The sequence below is a fragment of the Capra hircus genome, chromosome 8 (genome assembly GCF_001704415.2).
Source record: "Capra hircus breed San Clemente chromosome 8, ASM170441v1, whole genome shotgun sequence".
NCBI classification, from domain to species: domain Eukaryota; kingdom Metazoa; phylum Chordata; class Mammalia; order Artiodactyla; family Bovidae; genus Capra; species Capra hircus.
This window is the reverse complement of record NC_030815.1, coordinates 74,882,003-74,903,352: the sequence shown is the minus strand read 5'-3', so window position 1 is coordinate 74,903,352 and position 21,350 is coordinate 74,882,003. Positions and strand designations below refer to the sequence as shown.

The 21,350-nt window shown below is 41.1% G+C and overlaps 1 protein-coding gene across 6 annotated transcripts in view; it reads right to left on the bottom strand.

The window, feature by feature from the left end:
- Positions 1–21,350, bottom strand: part of NFX1 (nuclear transcription factor, X-box binding 1) — a 65,204-nt gene that overhangs the window by 12,237 nt on the left and 31,617 nt on the right. For 2 of the 6 annotated variants that reach the window (XM_005684059.3, XM_018052366.1), the window contains 8 exons: positions 20,167–20,264; positions 16,646–16,676; positions 12,185–12,267; positions 11,062–11,170; positions 6,152–6,271; positions 3,839–3,918; positions 1,325–1,555; positions 390–463 (listed from right to left, as the gene is read on the bottom strand). In XM_005684059.3, the coding sequence (XP_005684116.2) occupies positions 390–463; positions 1,325–1,555; positions 3,839–3,918; positions 6,152–6,271; positions 11,062–11,170; positions 12,185–12,267; positions 16,646–16,676; positions 20,167–20,264 (826 nt within the window). Of the gene's footprint in view, positions 1–389; positions 464–1,324; positions 1,556–3,838; positions 3,919–6,151; positions 6,272–11,061; positions 11,171–12,184; positions 12,268–16,603; positions 16,677–20,166; positions 20,265–21,350 lie in introns of all 6 variants that reach the window. The other 4 variants (XM_005684057.3, XM_018052363.1, XM_005684060.3 and 1 more) reach the window with 3 other exon arrangements.

Sequence of the window (21,350 nt, the reverse complement as noted above, 5' to 3'; positions counted from 1 at the left end):
CCCAAGATTTCAGGAGGCTGTAAAGACAACCCACAGAACAGCCAGAAACCCCCATACTCCAGTAGGAGCACAGGGCCTGGCTGTGCCACCACAAACGGTGGGACATGAAAGTAATTCATGTAACCTCAGGACATCTTCCCTTCTGATCTCATGGTGAAATAAGACCAGAGGTAGAGAGAGACGAAGGAGGAGGAGAAATAAAATGGTTTACAAATTCAAGTTAGGGAAGGTAATAAGGTACAAAAAGCAGTACTTTTCCTTTGAACCTGAAAAACTAGACTCAAAATTTATTTTAAAAACTTTCCTTAAAAGTTGCAAAGATCCTATAATAAACTCCTGTATATCCTTTACCTAGACCTACCAATTGTTAACATTTAAGTAGCACTAACCTTTGATAAGTACTGGATGCTTCTGAGCAAACCATGATTTCTTTTCTTCGTCCACATTCACACTGCAGCTCTATCTGAAATAAGATGAACATGGAGCAGCTTTCAGCCCACGGAAAACATGTGAATGGGCAGGTTTGTTTTTAAAGCCTCTCTCGAATCGAACCTTGGCAAAGAACAGAGAGACAAGGAAAGGCTCCTCTCCAGGATGGAGGAGGTAACCACACATGCAAACTGACAACGCGGTGGCTGACATGCTAGGAGGAAGTGCCAGGTTTACAGTGCCCGTTATTGGGAATTATTCCTGTCTTTAATCCTGCCTGAAGGGGCAGGCCTAGAATGGAGTTTCTACCACCAAACCAGACACTTGACCCAGGACCAGCCGACGTCTGATCGACTCCACTTCATCCCTCCACTTTCACTTCCTCAGGGGAGACCTTGCTTCATCCCTCAGAACAGTTAAGTCCCTCACTCACATGTTCCTGTGCAACCCCTGCAAGGGTATAACTACTTCACAATCCTTAGCAGAGTCACGGGTAATTACCTGAGTAACTAGTTAGTATCTATCCATCTGACTAATGGAACCATGTGTCTCCTGTTCACTGGTAGAGCTCCAGCATCTATACAGCATAACATCGTATACAAAACAGACACTTAAATACTTGCTGAATGAATGGAGAGGGCAATCAGAGTCTCTCTTGAGAATTTGATCGAAGGGAGGCAGAGACTGGTCAGGTGGCAGTGGGTACTTTCTGAACTAAAAGGCCATCTCAAGCTTGGGAGACAGAAGTTCACCTTTCTCTTTGTTAACCTGCAGTTCCTTGTAACCAACGACCCCCGATTAGGATGTGTGCCGAGCTGTCTCTGCAGGCAGTTCTAGACTCACTAGCAGCGCCAGGACCACAGCCAACACCCCACCTAGAGCCAGGACTCCACACCTTGGCCTTGCAGGCGGTCACGGGGCAGGGAAGGTTGCGGTGGCAGGGCGCCATGCACGGGTGGCCACAGTCGGCTCTGGAGGCGGTGCAGGGCTGCTTGCAGATCTCGTCGCCCAGGCATCCTCCTTTGTGACAGAGCCTCTGACACTTGTGCATCCCACACGGCAGCGCGGCACCGCAGGGTAGTCCACAAGAGATATCAACCAGGTGACAGGGAATGTTGCTTCGTAACTAGGAGAGAAGTAGCCGGGTTCTCATCTCCATTCAGGATCTGGGGTGGGTTTTAACTTCCTACTTAAACATTTCTGAACATTCACATTCGGTATATTTTTAAAAAAAATTTTTTTTTTTTAAAATCAAACTGATTTTCAAAGTCCGAAAGGTTAGTTTGAAAAGAAAATAAACCTGAGCTTTATTTAATAATGCTTGTTATGGTTTGAAAAGATTTGTTTTAGCAGCTAAGTGTGACTTGCAACATAAACTTCCTAAGGTGAGTAACAGGCATGTGCAACCAGATAACTAGGGAGTATCTGAAAATGCTATGACTAACTGGGAGGGTCAGGGGATCTTCTAACTCTGTAAACAGCTAGGGTACTGAGTTGACAGAAACCCTGGGGGTGGGGGCACCCTTGGCTCATGGTTTCCGGACTGCTGGCAGGGCAGTTTTATGTAATTAAATACTCAGCTCTCCTCACATCTCCCAACCCCTGGTCTCCACAGTTTTAAATAGCTCCGTCATTAAAAAAAATTTAGAGGCAACAGGCCATGGAACCACCAAGTCATTTTTTCTTGAGAAATTGCCTTCACCCAGGATTCCCCACTCTAGGAAAAAGATGCTGGGATTTTACTCCTGCGGGACCAAAGATTACTCTCATGTATCCGCTCAAAGTCTTTTAAGAACTCTCAAAGAGAGGAGTATACTTCGACTCTGATGAGGCATAACCTGTAATCTTGAAGAGGGCCCCAGAGTCTAGCACATCCCTGCTGTGGATTCGGTATTTTAGCGGAAGGTATTCCCAGTCACTAAACGCCCCGTTACTTTACCACTGGGCTAATCCGCGCACGCTGTGCCCTGTGCTGCTCCTGCCCACATCACCTGCCTATCTTCTCATCGTCCTTCAGGTTACTTATGTCACTTCCTCCAGGAAGACCTTCCCTGGGTAGGGGTCCCTTCAGTACTCTGTACTTCCCCCACGGCTGTACCTATAATCGACTGCTCATTCATCTGCTTTCTGCCCCACAATGAAGGCTCCACCAGGGCAGGGCCAGCCCCCGTGGTTCATTTCTCAGTCACGTGAACCCAGCCAGCTGCCTAGTACAGAGCAGGCATGCAGTAAATATTTGCTGACTGAAGTCCAACAACACAACAGTAACACATGGATCTCTCATAATGGTTACTCTTAGAGGAAGTAAGATTTTTCAGAGGAAGAATAAATACTAAGGATTATGACTTGAGAACCTCTGATAGGAAATAAGTGGAGAAAAATATGTCCATCAAGATAAGAATACTGAAAGCATGTTGTCACAGTTGTCAAGAGTTTCAAGAAATGTTGGCCAACATGTTATGAGGTAAAAAAAGCAGGTTACAAAACAGTATAATCTTCATACAGTAGAGGATAATATGTGATACACGTGCCTGAAGTCTACACACCAGAATGTTTAAGAGTATTTCTGGGTAGCAGAACTATATTAACAGTCTACAATGAATATGCCTTTTTAAAATTAAAGAAATTTAAAAACTGTTTCAAAGGGTCTATAGTCAGCAGTGCCAAATACAGCTTAGATGCTAAGAATAAGCATGAAAATCCTTCATGGTAGTGGCAGTGGGGAGGGGGAGGTTAGTGGGGAGGAAGGCATTTGGCCCGTAAGCAGGATGGAAATTTGTGAAGGGAGTAGAGAGAAGGATTGGTGGCAACTGGCAGGGAGCCCACCTGCACTCTTGGGATGTTCTCACTGTAACACTTTTCCCAGACTGGCAATCCCTCCCCATGCTAGCTAACTTGGACGCTGTCTCTGAACACAGCTCATGTTCTCAGGGCCTACTAGCTGAGTCTCATTTCACTGTAACCAGATTAAAAATGAGAGCAGAATAGTCTAAGAATGCTACTGACTGCATGGTTCCATTTATGTGACCTCATGAAAAGGCAACAGACTTTGTTAGGACAAGTAACAGATAACTGATTACCAGCGCTGGAGCAAAGGGGAGAGTAATTCTAAAGGGACATGAAGGAGTATGTGGGGGTGAATGACCTGTTCCACACCCTGACTGTGGTGGTGGTGACATGACTGTATGACTGCTTGTGTCAAAACTCATAGACTTGCATGCTAAAAAGGGTAAATTTTATTTTATGCAAACTATACCTCAATGATAAAAAAAGAAAAAAAAAGTGGCAATAGCAAATCTCTGCTTCTTTGGAGCATATTTACTTTGAGAAACAATGGGGCTAATCCTCTTAACGAAATCCAACCATAAATCTCTGGTTGGAACAATGAACCACTTGAGAGAAAGCTTACCTCATGTTTACCCATGCACCACTTTTGAGTGAGGAAAGTACAAGGAGGGCACTTATCCTCACTATGACAAGAATGATACACTGGAGAAAGAGAAAGGAATAATCAGGAATTATGTTCAAATAACACCACACAAACTATTATACATATTATAATAGCATTTGACATGGAACTTTTATATTTAGGAGCTAAAAGTACTTTTAAAAATGGTCACTGGAAAGTAAAAGTAGTTGGCTTTATATTAAAGGGCTGAAAGATGAGCATGGGAAAAAGAAACCCAGCTGAGGGGAGAGAAACACAGAAGCAGAGTAAGGGGGCAGCTGGCCCACCCCGTGTCCTGAGGCATGGCCACATGGTCTGTGCACATTACTCAGTCATGCTTGTGGTCCTACCTTACACAGCTCCCCTCTGCTTAGACATCTTGGTTACTTACCTCATCTAACATGCTTCCTCTGACTCCTTTCAATGTCTTTACTGCCTGAAAGAGGCAGTTCATTCAAACTCATCCCCTACAACGAAGCCTTCCATGGCTGACCCCTCCCTGCCCTGAGCTCTCTTGCTCTCCCTGACCTCTTGGTTCTGAGGCAGATGGCTTGCTGCAATGCTATCTGCCCCATCTTCTTGCAATGGCTAGTTGTGGCAAATGTACTCAACTACCATCTTCTTCCTCCCAGAAACAACAGAGCCCCCTCCAGGTCCTGGGTTGTTTTCTTCCTCTGAACTTCCCTCTATGTCTGACAGCATGCTGGATATACAACAAATGCTCAGGAAAAGTGAATGCTGAATGAAAGCAGGCTAAAACAAAACAAATCACAAATGGCTAAGTTCTCACTATGGACATTCATCAGCAGGATCTGGACTTCATCTTAACATCTACAAGTGACTATAAAGAAGTGAGTGCGAGTGAGTGTGCTGAGTGTCTGCTTGAATATTAACTTCACAGTGGCATGGACACCACTCACAAGCTAAGCTGGGAGGGTCATCTTAAGGTCTCCAGGGAAGAAGGGACTTCTCACTTCATGAGGAATTTACTTAATTCTTCTTCACTCTTAAAAAAATTAAGAACTGGTTGTTTCATCAGTCTCAATCATATGGCCAGATTTACTGTAAGGATCAAATGTGACGACTTAAGTTATATCAGGTTTGCCTCTGGGACGTGACAAAAAAGGAAATGATGGGCCAGATACAGTCCGAGGGGAAAGCCAGTGACTAGACTGGAAGGAAAGTGGGTGATGTCAAGTAGCTACTGGTCTGGTGTCTACAGCAGTCTATCACAGGAAAACTGGAAACAAATGTCCAGCAATATGAGACCGACTGAATCAGTTATAGCCTATCCATGTAACAGGACACCCCACTATCATCTAGAAAAATATTTATTGATAAGGAGACAGATTAAAATTACAGTAATAAGAGAGAAAAAATCTATTACTTAAAATAAGTTCAATAAAATTCCACTTTTATTTTAGGGAAAAAATGCAAATATTTATTTTTGCCCATCGAAAAAGGCCCTGAAAAATCACCAGGCAAGAATACTAGAGTGGGTTGCCATGCCCTTTCTCCAGAGAATCTTCCCGACCCAGAGACTGAATCCAGGTCTCCCGCACTGCAGGCGGATTTACCGCATTGCAGATTCTTTACTGTCTGAGCCACCAGGAAGTCTGAAAAATACACAGGACGGCATAATTCTTGAAAGGTTACATAAGATTTAATTTCAATCTTTTGATTTTACTTTTCTTTCTTTCTATATATGTTGCATCTACAACAAAACTGAAGTTACTTTTAATTTTATAAAAAGATGCTTCACTTTGAAATATGCACCAAAAGTGGAGCCCACAAAAAGGAAGACAAGACCAGCTGGGGCTTCTCCCGACACTCTGGGTGTGTTTGACACCCACATGGTAAAGCAATGAAAAACACTGTCATTCCCAGCTGTGGCCCAGATCACAGACCCCTCTTCACAGAAGCAGCCTGAGCCCAGGGAACAAGCAGCAGCCACGACGGTGTGACCTGAAAGCAGTGAAAGCTATCATGTGCTGTGCTGAGTCCCTCAGTCGTGTCTCACTCTGAGACCCCAGGGACCGTAGCCTGCCAGGCTCTTCTGTCTGTGGGATTCTCCAGACAAGAATACTGGAGTGGGTTGCCATGCTCCCCTCCAGGGAATCTTCCCCACCCATGGATCGAACCCGTGGCTCCTGCACTGCAGATAGATTCTTTACTGCTGAGCCACCAGGGAAGCCCTGAAGACCATCATGCAACATCCTAAATGATACAGTGTGAGCAGGCTGTGAGGTGTGGAGGCAAGCAGATGGGACCCACCTGGATGGTCACATTCATGGACTCTGGCACAGGTCTGGGTACACTCAGGGGGCCTGGTGCCACAGGGAACTGGAGGGTAGATCACTGATGCACCACAGTGGCAGGTTAATTCATCAAAACCTGGTGAAGCAGCAGGTAAAACAAACCTTCATGAGTTTGAGATTTGCACACAGATAACTACAAACACACTTTTTTTGGGGGGAGGGGGCTTGTATTTTTAGAGGCTAATTTTTAGGGGCTGCCTTTTCTAAAAAAAAAAAAAAAAGTTTTTATTTTATTAAAGTTGTCTGGTAGCAAAGCATTCAATTTTTACTTGCAACAAACTTTTAAGTCCATGAGTAATCCAAGACAGTTTTACATGTATTTTATAAACAAATGACCTACAGAACAGAAGACTTCCACTAGAGATACAGATCCTTTTTTTCTCCTAACTTTTTGGTTAGGAAAATGGATAGAGATTATGAAAGCCACAGATAACTAGTTAAGTTCAGCAAACTCACAGGGGACTGCCAACAAGCAGCTGACTGTGTCGTGAGCTCTCGTAAGCCTCAGACCCATAGGGAAGTTAGTTCAACTCTGGTCCAAGCTGGAGGCCGGGTCTTTAGCCATGGTTCTCAACTAGGGACCAAGAGTCAGAAGCCCAGGCGCTTCAGGACTCCTCCATTCAATGCTTTTCTCCAGTCAATACCTCCAACAAACAGAGGCTATATAATGTGATGGAAAGGGTCCTGTAAATACAGTGGGCAATTGAGGCTTCTAGACCTGAACCTGGAGAAGGTGATGGCACCCCACTCTAGTACTCTTGCCTGGAAAATCCCACGGATGGAGGAGCCTGGTAGACTGCAGTCCATGCGGTCGCTAAGAGTCGGGCATCACTTTCCCTTTTCACTTCCATGCATCGGAGAAGGAAATGGCAACCCACTCCAGTGTTCTTGCCTGGAGAATCCCAGGGATGGGGGAGCCTGGTGGGCTGCCGTCTATGGGGTCACACAGAGTCGGACACGACTGAAGCGACTTAGCAGCAGCAGCAGCAGACCCGAATCTACTTCTCACTTGCACAAGGACTGCAGGCAGGTAACTTAATACCTCTGAGATTTCTTCCTTTTGGTCAAAAGGGGATACCAACCTTTGACCTACCTATTTGGAAAGCATATTGTGGGCAAGGGCTAATATATGTGAAACAGGTAAAGAGTAAGAGGCTACATAACTTATCTTTATGGAACTCCATGTGTGGGATTTATAACAAAGCACTGACTCAACTCCTTTTTGAAATATGGTAGAGCTAGTATTTTCCAGAGAAGGTATGTTGGGGAACCGTGATCCAGGCTGATCTTTTAATGGAGCAGTTCTCAAAGTGTGTTCTGTTGACCCCTACGACTCCCTGAGATCCTTTCAGGGAGTCCAGGAGGTCAGTTATTTTCATAATAATACTCAGATACTATTTGCTTTTTTCACTGTGCTGACATTTGCACTGATGGTACAAAAGCAACTGCTGGAAATACTGCCACAGGCATTCATGCAAATCAAGGCAGTAGCACCAAACTGTAACCACTTTATAGTAGACAAAAAATGCAAGGTTCACTTAAGTCCTTGATGAAGAAGTAAAAAAATCTTAACCCTTATATACATGTCTTTCTAATATTCTGTGGAACAAAGTAGGATATCTGCTTAAAGCACTTTTGTTGCACACAAAAATACAGTCATCCCTCAGTGTCCTGGGTGGGGAGGGGCTGGTTCCAGGACTCCCATGGATACCAAAATCTAAGAATGCTCAAGTCCCTTATATAATATGGTACAGTATTTGCATACGACCTATGCACATCCTCCTGTATACTTTTTTTGGGGGGCTATAATTTTGGATTTATTTCAGAAAAGCTGTTGACATTATCTTGTAAAGTTAAATGCCTACATGCCCTGAAAAGCAAAAATTCTACCCTTATGAACAAATTTTAGAAAAATTATTACATAAGTGTACAAGAAGACACATGTAAAAGGTTCATAACAGCAACACTAACAGTAAAAAAATGCTGGAAACTACACAAATGTCCTTTGACAAAGGAACAGATCAATAAATGATGTTATATTTACTGAATCAAATATTACAAAGCAGTGAAGATGTATGAAACCCAGCTGTTTACAAAAATATGGATGCATCTTAAAGTATAGAATTGAATAGAAAGTATAGACTTGAATAGAAATGTCCTGTAAGACTAGATAAACACAGAATTATTTTTATGGATTTCAACATAAGCACAATTGGATCATATACTGCTTTTGGCTTACACACATATGTCAGAATAATGACATATATGGTTTTCTATAGTAGTGTAGAAACTGCTACTATAAAGCTACTTAAATGTTCTACCAGTTTTTTCCAGGAGAAAGCACGGGATAGTCAAGTGTAAACAGGTAGATGAAATCCACATTAACATTTAAGTTTTTAGGTTGCATAATGGCTCCCCTGTATATTTTAAATCATCTCTAGGTTACTTATAATATCCAATACAATATAAATGCTATGTAAACAGCTGTCAGCAGAAAACAAATTCAAGTTTTGTTTTTGGAACATTCTAGAATTTCTTCCCCTTGAATGTTTTCAACCCATGGTTGGTTGAGTCTATGGACGTGGAGCCCAGAGATAGACAGCTGTCTGACCACTGGTCGTTTTAAAGAATTGCACTTTTTTGAGTTCTGAGCTGAATTAACTTTTTTGCATAACACACCATTTTGCCTGAAAAAGTAACCAACAAACTATGATTATTTAGACTCGGTTATTTTGGCAGATACTTAATAAAAAATTAACAGTGAGCCTGTCATTTCAAGAAAACCAACTTTGTTGCCAATGATAACACTCAAGCTTTCAAGTGAAAACAGAATTTTGGAAAATATGCACTTACCACTAAGAGCTTGACAACTTCCTAATACTTTTCCCAAGGCTTTTCTGATGAGATTGGTAGTATATTAAGGAATCTGAGTTTTTAATATAACACAAACAGACCCATCTTAGAATCACTGCCTACAACCCAAGATTAAGGGACAACTGAGCAATTACTTGTTTTGAAGTCTCAATAGCTTTTCTGCCCATAGATTCCACGAGTCAGCACTACTGAAGTCTCCCCTTCTACTGCCATCACTCTCAGTCAGTCTCCCAAAGAGCCTGAGCAGCTGGTTTGAGCTTTGAAACAACCAATGACTGAGGAGCCGTTCTGAGCAACAGGGAATGCTCACAGACTGTGTGGTAATGAGGGATCCAAATACCAAGCGCTCCAGAGGCTTTGGTCTGTCACGTTTGCCTGTGGAGGGGGTAGGTGCAGCCATGAGTGCAAGGCTGCACAAGGTGGATGGGTGAGCTGCGGAACCCAAGAGGGCCGTCTCGAGAGAGGATTCTCAAAGACCTGGCGCCCACTCAACCGTGAAAAAGATTTTTGTTGGTGGCATTGAAGAAGACACTGAAGAACATCACCTGGGAGACTATTTTGAACAGTATGGGAAAAGTGAAGTGACTGAAATCATGACTGACCGAAGCAGTGGGAAAAAGAGAGGCTTTGCTTTTATAACCTTTGATAACCATGACTCTGTAGACAAGACAGTCATTGAGAAATACTACACTGTGAATGGTCACATCTGTAAAGTATGGAAAGCCCTATCTAAGCAAGAGATGGCTAGTGTTTCATCCAGTCAAAGGCTGATGTGGTTCTGGAGCCTTTGGTGGTGGTTTTGGAGGCAGTTTTGGTGGGAACAACTCTGGTCATGGAGAAAACTTTAGTGGTGGAGGTGGCTTTGGTGGCAGCTGTGTTGGTGGTGGATATGGTGGCAGTGCGGATGGCTATAATAGATTTGATAATGACGGAAGCAATTGTGGAGGCGGTAGAGGCTACAGCGATTTTGGCAATTACAAGGTTCAATCTTCAAAGTTTGGACCCATGAAAAAAGGAAACTTTGGAGGCAGAAGTTCTGGCCCCTATGGTGGTGAGAGCCAATACTTAGCCAAACCATGAAACCACGATGGCTATGGTGGTTTCAACAGCAGCAGGAGCTATAACAGAGGCAGGAGGTTTTAATTACTGCCAGGAAACAAACCTTAGCAGGGGAGGAGAGCCAGAGCCAAAGAAGTGAGAGGAAAGCTACAAGTTACAACAGATTTGTGAGCTCAGCCACGCACAGTGGTGACAGGGCCTAGCTGCAACAAAGAAAACATGTTTTAGATACTACTCATGTATATGGGCAAAAACCCCTAAGGACTGTATTTGTGACTAATTGTATAACAGGTTATTTTAGTTTCTGTTCTGTGGAAACTGTAAAGCATCCCAACAAAAGATTTTTTTTTCCCCAACAAAGGATTTTAATGCAGATTTTTTTTTTTGCACCCATGCTGTTGATTGCTAAACATAACAATCTGATTGTGATGCTGAATAAATGTCTTTTTAAAAGATATGGTGTGTGTAAAGTTAGTCTATTCTGAAGCCATTTTGGTCAATTTCCCAAACAGCATGAAGTTAGAATTCCTTTAGGGTGATGCCAGGTTTCATTAGAAATCTATTTACACTGGCTTGGGTGGAGAAGCCATTATCTTCAGAAACGTTGGTGTAGGTGAACTGACAGTTACTGTTTTGTGACCTGGAGTTAGTAATGGAATTTTTTTGTTATTAATATGATTGTTGGCACATCCAATGTAATATGTCTAAACTGAATTATGGCACCAGATAGTTCTAGATGGGAATGAAGCTTGTGTATCATCCATTATCATGAGCAATCAATAAAAGATTTAATACTCCTTTTTAAAAAAAACCAAGGTCCTGAAATACTAAGGCTTATTAATTCAGGAATCTAAGAAAGTCAGCTGCCCAGGATCTATCATGCCTGACTATCTAGAAAACTCTTATGATAAACTATACAGTGAAGACACTCACTAGCTTGCCAGCACGTCTGGCAGTTTCCACGATGACAAGGTTCTTCACATCTATGAAGGCCACAGCGGAGTTTCCTCCCACAAATCAAAGGACACTTGTGCTCCTTATCCTAGGAAGAGAGGTTTATACATATATAATTTTTTGCATGCTGGAATCTTAGTTCCTCGACCAGGGATAGAACCTGTGCCCCCTGAAGTGGAGTCCTAACCACTAGACTGCCAGGGAATTTCTAAGATATTTATTTATATTTGCTTACAAAATTATCTCCATTTTATATTTTCCATCAACAAGATTAACAAAGAAGCTCTCCACAATTACAGATTGCATGAGGTCTGCAATTAGCTTCAAAATAATCAGGGGAGGGGTAGTAGGTGGGGATGTGGATGAAACAAGATTAGTCATAAGCGGATCACTACTGAAGACAGATGTTGGGCATATATGACACACACTTCTCTCAGCTTTTATATATGTCTGAAGTATTCAATAAGAAGTCTTTAAACTTTCAAACACTGGCTTATAAACAGGTCTTTATCACTCTTCACACTGTCAATATAAATGCCAAAAATAACAATTATGTATTACATATATATACATATGTGTGTATATATGTACTTTACTATTAGTATACTGTGTTACCTTGTTCACACACCCAAAATAACACAGCACCCACTGCCAGGTAATGCTTCCTCTATTTAGTTACACAGACATGAATATTTCAGATAACTGAAACTTGTTCCTTTAAAAACTGCCACTCTCATTGTGCCCACTGATCTGACCCAAGGAATATACAAAACTTGAATCCTGAGCTGCTAAGACCAGGCGAGTCTGTGTGTGGCAACAGTACACAGTCTCTTGCAGATGCCTACACACTCATCCAGCGATCTTGGGCTCTGGGGCCTGAGGCCCTCTTTCTTCTTCCTCCATGGTGCCATAGGCCAACTTCCTGACCTGGCTGAGAACCAAAAAGGCCCAGCCTGTCTCTCTGGCAGCATTCTGACTGCTGCTCAGGGGCCTCTCCCAGTGATTTCCAAATCTGGGCTGCATTCTTAGACGGCTGAGGCTTCCAGAAGCCCAGTCCCTAGATGAATGCAATCTGACTGTACCTAATGATCGATCCACTTACCACACAGCATATCTCATTACATTTATGCCGTCCACATAACCGTTTCTTGTTACACCTCTTGTCGCACATAAATGTAGCATCTGCTATGAACAATTAAGAAGAAAAAAAAGTCAAAGGATATGAACATTCATTCAACAAGTATCTGTGTGACTACAAGCTGAAGAAATACAAATGTAACAATGTAAGCAAATTAGTTATGGTGAAAGTGCATATTTAAAAAAGATAATTTTTCACTTGTCAGTCGAAAAAATAGAAAACAGGAAGACTATTCAAGTGTCCATTGATAGATGAATGGATAAAGAAGATGTGGAATATATGCAGTGGAATATTCCTCAGTCATTAAAAAAATCTTGCCATTTTTGACAACATGGATGATTCTAGAACATAGCTATACTAAGTGAAATAAGACAAATACTGTATGATTTCACTTATATGTGGAAACTAATAGACAAACATAACAAAACAGGAATAGTCTAGATACAGAGAGAAAGCAGATGGTGGCAAGAGAGGGGTAGGGGGAAGAAAGAAACCAGGCGAGTGAGGTTAAGAGAAACTTCCAGTTTCAAAACCAATGATTCATGGGTATTAAATGTATAGTGCAGGGAATACGGTCAATAACTAAGTAATATCTTTGTATGGGGGCACACTGAAACTAAACTTATTGTGGCAATCATTTTGAAATGTATAGGAAAAAACACTACGTTGTGTGTAATGGGCACTAATATAGTGTTGTAGGTAAATTATATTTCAAAAACAAACTCATAAAGGAGATCCTATTAGTGGTTATCAGAAGCAGGAGGTGAGGGAGGTGGAATTGGATGAAGGGAGTCAAAAGGTACAAACTGCCAGTTACAAGATACATTAAGTATTAGGGATGTGATGTACAACATGATAAATAGAATTAACACTGCTGTATATTATATATGAAAGTTGTGAAAGAGTAAATCCTAAGAGTTCTATTCATCATAGACAAAAAATGTTTTCTATTTCTTTCATTTTGCAACTATGAGATGATGAATATTCATTAAACTTATAATAATCACTTCATGATGTATGTAAGTCAAATTATTGCGCTGTATACTTAAAATTTATACAGTGCTATATGTCAATTATATCTTAATAAAATTGGAAGAAAAAAAGGAAATAGGAAGACTGGGTGAAGGTGTAGAGAAAAGGTACATGCAGTGGATGGGAGGATAAACTTTTGGACTACATATGTATCTATCAAAAATTTAAATGGTGGGACTTCCCTGCTGGTCCAGTGGTTAAGACTCTGTCTTCCACTGCAGGGGCCACAGGTTCAATTCCTGGTCAGATCCCACAAGCCGCTGGGTGCAGCCAAAAAAAAATTTAAGTGGTAATTCCACTTTAAGGAGTCCTCCCTACAGATACACTTCTGAAAGTAGCTAGGACACCAAAAGCACAAGCAACAAAAGGAAAATAAATTAAACTTGACCAAAATTAAAAGCTACTGTGCATCAAAGGACACCATCAAGGAAAGACAACAACATAATGGGAAAAAATATTTGCAAATCAAGTATCTCACAAGGGTCTAGGGTCCAAAATGTATCAAGAACTCTTTCAAGTGAATAACAAAAAGAAAACTCAATAAAAACAGGGAATAAAGGAACAGACTTTTCCAAAGAAGATATACCAGTGGCCAAATACATGAAATGATGTCCAACATCATTAGCTATTAGGGAATGCAAATCAGAACCTCAATGATTTATCATTTCATACCCACTTATGACGACAGTAAGAGTAATAATAATAATAGTAAAAAAAAAAACAGAAAATACCAAGTGTTGGAGAGGATGTGGAGAAACAAACCCTCACACATTACTGCTGGGAATGTGAAATACTGTGATGGCAGTTCTTTTAAAAATTCTACCTCTAATCAACATCTAATCCAGCAATTCCACTCCTAGGTACATACCCAAAAGAATTTACAACAGGTACTCAAGTAAAGGGGGCAGCAGAGAAACGGATGGTTAGGTAGCATCACTGACTCAATGAACATGAATTTGAGCAAACTCTGGGAGAGAGTGGAGGACAGAGGAGCCTGGCGTGCTGCAGTCCACGAGGTCGCAAAGACTTAGTGACTGAACAACAGTAACAACTCAAATAAAAGTTTATGTACAAATGCGCAGAGTAGTACTAGTTGCAATAGTCAAAAGAAGGAAACAAAATTAAGCATCCATTAACAGATGAATGGATAAACAAACTATGGTATATACATACAACAGAATATTATTCAGTCATAAAGAGGAATGAAGTATTGATATGTGCTACAAGGCAGATGAACCTAAAAAACATGCTAAGTGAAAGAAGCTAGAGACAACATGTAAAGGTTACATATTATATCAAAAATTCAGAATTAAATCCAGAGACAGGAAGCAGAATAGCAGTTGCCTGGGGTTGGGGTAAGGGGGAGTGAAAATCAAGGGTTTCCATTTGGGATACTGAACACACTTTAGAATTGATAGAGGTGATGGTTTTACAACACTGTGACGGCACTAAATGCCACTGAATTGTATAATACACTTTAAAATGTTTCACTGTATGCTTTGTGAATTTTATCTTAATAAAGGAGTTGCAGGCGCTCAACTGTTTAAATGGCATATCCACATAGAGAATGCCCTCAAGAGGGAGAGCTATACATACCAACATGGAAGAGTATCTTTGATATATTGCAGAGGGGGAAAAGAGCAAGTTCCAGACAGTATGTTTACTAAGAACTTAAGTTCAGGGGAAAAATAAAACCATACCAACACATGTATACATTGGTATGAATATAGAAAAGATCTGAACTCATCCTCGACAAATTAATGAGGTAGTTTTATCAGGGGAGTAGAACTAGGAGGGGAAAATGGGGGTGAGGGTGTATTCCTACTTCATATATTTAACATCTTATTAAATATTTTAAATTACTAAGAAGTGTACTAATACAGTAAGTTTTCAAATTATGCCTTTTAATCACCAAAATTTTGACTGTGGTTTTGAGGAAGTTATTTTTGGTTACTTCAAGTATTCAGATATTTGAGGCAGATATTCAGCCTTGTCCACCTTCCCCAGGCTAACAGATACTTAATTTTGTTTAGAAACTAGGCACCTATGTGTTCCTCCATTATACTGAAGAGTCTAGCCTATCATGGTAATTCCATTCCCTTTGTGACAGAAGGGTTTAGGCAGAAACATGTGATAAAGTACACTGAGGGTCTTTCGGGACTGTCTTCTTTGCTCTCAAGAAGGAAAAGAAGGTTAAGAATCTCTCTTTCCTTTAGATGCATTGGGAGAGGACACAATGTGTGAAATTGCTGTAGCTCACTTATACCTATGAGGGGAAAACCAAGAAAATCATAGGAAGCTGAACCAGAGTCCTAGAATCACTGGGTTTGGAATTAACCAACCTTGGACTTGTTCTGCCTCCACACTTCCTATTACGAGAAACAGTAAAACCTCCTTAGAGCTAAAGTCATTTTTCCTTGGGTTTTATGATACCTATAGCCAGGAGCACCCTAACCAGTACAGCTTTCTTCCTGACCAGAAAAAGAGCTTTTATTTTGTGTAAGTTTATCTTCTATCACTTCCAAAACAGTTCTAAGGTGGTTTAAACAAAAATTACATGATGGTTAGTAAAACAAGGGTAGAACCATAATAAAGTGGAATATCAGGATCAAAGACAAAGGAAGAAACAATATTCTAGGTCTGAAGGCTGAGAAGGCTGCTGGCTGAGTCACCCTGTTCTAAGTATCCAACAGGCCTATCAAACCACAAGAAGATCAAGCATCAGAGTCAGCTTTTACAAAGCTTGGTTCATTAGGTGCTATTTACCTTCTCTTCCTATACCAACATTTTATTATGAAAACTTTCAAACATATAAGAAAGTTGAAACAAATTTATAGTGAACACCTATATATATATGATTATTACCTAGATTCTACCAGTAGTTACACGTAGTTTTCCACATTTATTCTTCTATTCAGCTATCAGTTTATCTTAATTTTGGATGTTTTTCAAAGCAAGCTACATACATGAATATATTTCCCTTATATTTTATAGCATTTCTTTAACTAGAACTCATGTTTGTTTGTTGTTGGTTTTTTTTGAGGTAAGTTCTATAGGCTTCCCTGGTGGCTCAGTGGTAAGGATATGTCCCTGCCAAGCAGGAGATGCAGGTTTGATCCCTGGGCTGGGAAGATCTCTTAGAGAAAGAAATGGCAACTCAACCCAGTATTCTTGCCTGGGAAATCCCATGGACAGAGAAGCCTGGTGGGCTATAGTCCATGGAGTTGCAAAGAGTCCCACAGGATTTAGTGACTAAACAACAACAATAACAAGTTACATACATGTACAAAGTACCTTCACTGAATTCTAACAAACACATAACCCATCTCCCTGTCAAGATGCAAAAATTACCTTCACCCCAAGAAGTTCCATCACACCCCTTCCCAGTCATACCTTCACTTTTGAGACTGGTACATGGAAGCTCCTACAGAAAAAGAAAAGGGAATAGTAACTATTTTAGGAATAAACAAAACAGCACAACTGCAGTACAATGCTGAATCTAACATGCATATCCCAAATACCCAGGACCTCTCTGGCAGTCACTATCTGGAGCTGGGTCAGCCCAGTCCCTGCATTCTTTACTCACAACAGGTCCCCAGGTCTAACAACTTTTCATGAAAATATAATTGTAAAACTCTTTGTGGTCTGACCTCCAAACTCACAAGTAGATTACATATTATAAAATCTGAATGGAAACAAAAACTACTAAGGGTATGCAGAGCAAAGAGAAATAACTGTCTGGCAAGGGTATCAACAGAAAAAGAAGATATAAGGATTGAAAATATGTAACCATCAGTACCATATGATGCAGGGGCAAACAGCTCTACACACTCAGGAATACCACAGCAATGCTGCTGAACTGTAACAAAGTGGGATGCAGAACTCCTTGGCCATTCAAAATTTTATTACCCTGGTTTGAATTATGTGTGAACAGCCTCAAAAGTCTATCACATGTAATTTTACTAATGCGTGTTCCTGAATAACATGCATGGTGAGGCTGCTGTGTGACGAGCGAGTCACTTGGGAGAGAGGGTGTCTGGCTGGCTGCCCAGCATCTCTGTCCAAATTTGGGCTTTGATGTCACGGACAGGCTGCAATATACTTAGACATAAGCTACACGATAAAAACATTTCTTCTTTGTGAAAATGACCTCGAAAAAAAGGAGCAGCTGCTAGAGTTGATAACAGACATGAAGCTGTCTAAGAAACTGAAGCTTCTTGGCTAGAAAAACGTTTCCAGTAAATTAGTGAGTTGGCTGGGTTCTAAGATAAAAAGAAACTCCTCATACGCTCTCTAGAGATATAAAGCAAAGATGACTCAGGAAACTGCTTGAGCGATTGCTTTAGTTAACATGAACACTGAAAAACGTTAAGAAATGACACGCTAGGAGTTGGAGATTTTTGAGCACAGGCCATCCTTCTTGCTTGACCCTACAATAAACCTCCCTCTGCTCCATACTGCAAAGTTTCATTTGTTTGGTCTCAGTGTGCCTCAGGTATGTGAATTTGTGTTTGGTAACAATTTTGGTGAAGCCAGCCTAGGAGTCTGTGCTGGTGCACGATGACCCTGGCATGGGTAGCCCCCACCATGAGACCCCAGCAGCTGCCAGAGCTCATTCATTCCAGGGAATGGGAAGGGATTCTTCCTGACAGGTGCTAGCCGCCCCAAGATATGAGGGTCTTTAGAGCTGAGAGAAAAAAAGAAATGATATGCTGGAGCGGTATCTATACCTGTGGGCAAAGCAGAGCTCCCATAATTCCCTATACTATGTATGAATTTCAATAAAAACGTAAACACAGCATTCTTTGTTAAGAGGTAGTAAGATATAGCATACGTTTCTTAAAGACTCCTACCAAAGGGGTTAAAAGAGAACAACCTTTGAAGCTTTAAGAAATTAAGTTTTTATTTACCTAGAAAACTCACTTCCATGGAAAAGCCCATTCCATTACAAAGGACACTTCAGGAAAAATCTGACTGAACAATGAGGTGATTATTAGTGTTTCAAAGAGATCTTTCACTTTGTCAAACTGTTTAACAGATGAGCTCCTCCAGCAATTTTAAAATAAGACTTTTATTTGCAAAAATTTAATTTACACATAACTTTCAAAAGTACACTCACTGCCACGGGGTCCACTATTCGAGGGAGTGAGGTCACAGAGTGAATGAGAAGCTAAAAAGCACACAGACACAGAAAGAGATTGCTGGGAGAAAAGCAAACTGGCAGGAGTCATGTCTAGGTCGTGTATCCGCATCCTGTTTGTAATTCTTGGTCACAAAGAGCACCTCAAGGCATTAGTAAATGTATGATTCCTAAATCAAAGTATCTCACAGCCTTCAAGCTGGTATCTACAAAGCATAAAGTGGTCCTGTACCTGACATTCAACATATCTATACTATCCTATGTATTATATGATTTCATTCAGAAGAAAACCCCATGCATCTTCACACAACTTTAGTCTCATGTAAATGGCACTAATTACTCTGACATTCTTTCCTTTACTTCGGAAACTTACCTATTAAGCTAGCTCCTAATTTATGGACAATATCCTCAGAATCAATTTGCAAGTCAGCTGCTATCCAGACCGTGGGCTGTATTTAACAAACAGTATCAATGACTCAGAATTCTGTCTCTACTCCAGCCTGTGCTCTGCTGGGACAGGTGCTAATTATGCACTGAAATGACCAGAAGTATGTCAGAGAGCCAGGTAGATCAACACTCAGTATGTTCCATGAGTAAAAGTACCCAAAGACTTCCACAGCAAAGTTTCCTGCCTCTTCTGGTTACAGAAACAGAAATGTGCATCAATTCCAAAACGGTAAGATGACTTTTTTATAACACATGGTCCAATCAAGGTTGCCCCAGGCAGAAAGCAGAAACTGACAAAACAGTTGTATGGTGAAGAATTAACATTACCTGAAGAGAGGTTTGGCTTTTGCTACTGGCTTCTGGGAGATAATCTTGGAATATCATGCTTGACAGGAGTCTCACTGTTTGCCTGGGGCCTTGGGTCACCACAAAGTCTGATACGAGTTAGGGTGCAGGCTGGCCATACCATAAGACCAATGATGTGGTTTCAGGTGTAGGCTTTGGGCCACACAGTGTTAGCAGACTTCTGGAGGGACTGGAGGCTGAAACTAGCTACATGGACGGTCAACCATACCTACACGATGGTGCCCCAATAAAAACTGAACACCCATGCTTGGGTGGGTGAGCTTCCTTGGTTGGCAATACTCCACACATACAGCCACACACTGGTGGTGACAAAGTAACACTGTTCCAACTCCACAGGGAGAGGACAACTGGAAGCTTCATATTTGGTGCTGTCTTGCATTCAGCCCTACATACTTCTTCCTTTGATTGATGTTAATCTGTATTCTTTCCCTGTAGTAAACTGTAATCAAGCATATACCAGTTTTCAATGAGTTCTGTGAGTTCTTGCAGCAAATAAACCTCGAGGGTAGCCTTGGGGACCACTGGACTGCAGCCGGTATCAGAGGTGAAGGTGGTCATGTGGACTCATTTGGCAACTGTCTACACTCCTGCAGTGAGTCAGAAGTGAGGGAGATCTTGTGGACTGTGTCCCCTCTAACTTCTCCGTGAGCTGACTGCTCTCAGTGGTGCTACTGCTCTTCTCTTCTGGCATCTAGTACTGTCACACTCGTATTTAGTCGAGCTACTTGTATATGGGCCCTAAGCCTATCAGTGGCCTCTGAGTCTTGCACGCTGGACCCCTTCATCCGTATTCTACAACTGATCCACAGTAGATGTTGGTATATACTGGTTGGATTGAATGAATCAAAAACAGTGTAACAGGAATAAGCCTGAGGTTATTTTGATTCCTTCCCTCCCATCATCACCAACTGATTAATAAAAAGCACTGGTGGCAACAACTCTAGCATTGTGTAGGATTTACCTTTGTTCTGAAAGAGCATCTGCAGGAAATAACTGATGTGCGAGAGCATGGTCCACAGTCTCCTTCATGACAGAGCTTTTCACAGGTATGAATGAAATCTTTAATAAAAATGAAAAGAGCTGGGGATGAAAATTGCAACTGCTCATTTTCAGATTCCCAAATTCACTAGCCACAATGGTTCTCCACCTCTGTGCCCTGTAACTCCATCACCAGAGCTGAGGGAAGATGGATGCTGTTAATGTTTCTCGCCTTATCTTCCCCCCATCTGGCCAGCTGGGCCTTTTCCAGCAAGGAAAGGCCCCAGCATTAGTCACAGGAATATGCTTTGGGGCACAAGGTACTCTGTGTATGTCAAAGAAGAGATCTTCTGACTCTTTATTGAGACCTCAAGTCTCCAAATTAGACTTGGATCTCCTTAAAATTGTAGCCATGGGTGACTTGCTGAAGTACTCTTGACTCTAGGGAGTCAAAATCATCTAGGGATCATAAATAACCAGAAACCATAATCCATAATCTCACTGACTAAGTTCTATGAATGTCTGGTGATAGGCAGCCTGCCACTTGTTCTGTTAAGCTAGGCTTCAGAACAAGTCCTGTTTCGTGGACTCCCCAGGGATCACCCATAGTCTCTCTCCATGGCTGCTGTTTACATGATGCTTTTTTTCCATCCCTTTACCTTCAGCCTAACTGTATCTCTGACTCTGAAGTCTGTTTCCTGAAGATGGCATTATAGTTGCTTCTTTTTAAAATTCATTTTGATAATGTCTTTTTATCTAATTGCTTAATCCATTTACCTAAATGTTATTATTGATATAGCTAGATATATATCTGCCATTTTACTTTTAGTTTTATGTCTCATGGCTTGTTTGTTAATATAATCTTCCTTCATTGTTTTCTTTTACATTAAGTGAATATTCTCCACTGTAACATTTTCCCCAATAGTGGCATTTTCTACTATATTTTGAGTTATCTTCTTAATGGTTGCTCTAGAGCTTATCAGTGGTACACATCCGAGTGGACTTCGGATGTGTACAAACCTAATTCCTGTGAGATATAGAAGCCTTATACCCATATAGCTCTATTTTCTCTTCTCTTTTGTGCTATTACTGCTATACATATTACATCTAAATTTAACAGTACAATGTTAAAATTATTGCTTTATATAATGTTATGCCTATTAAAGA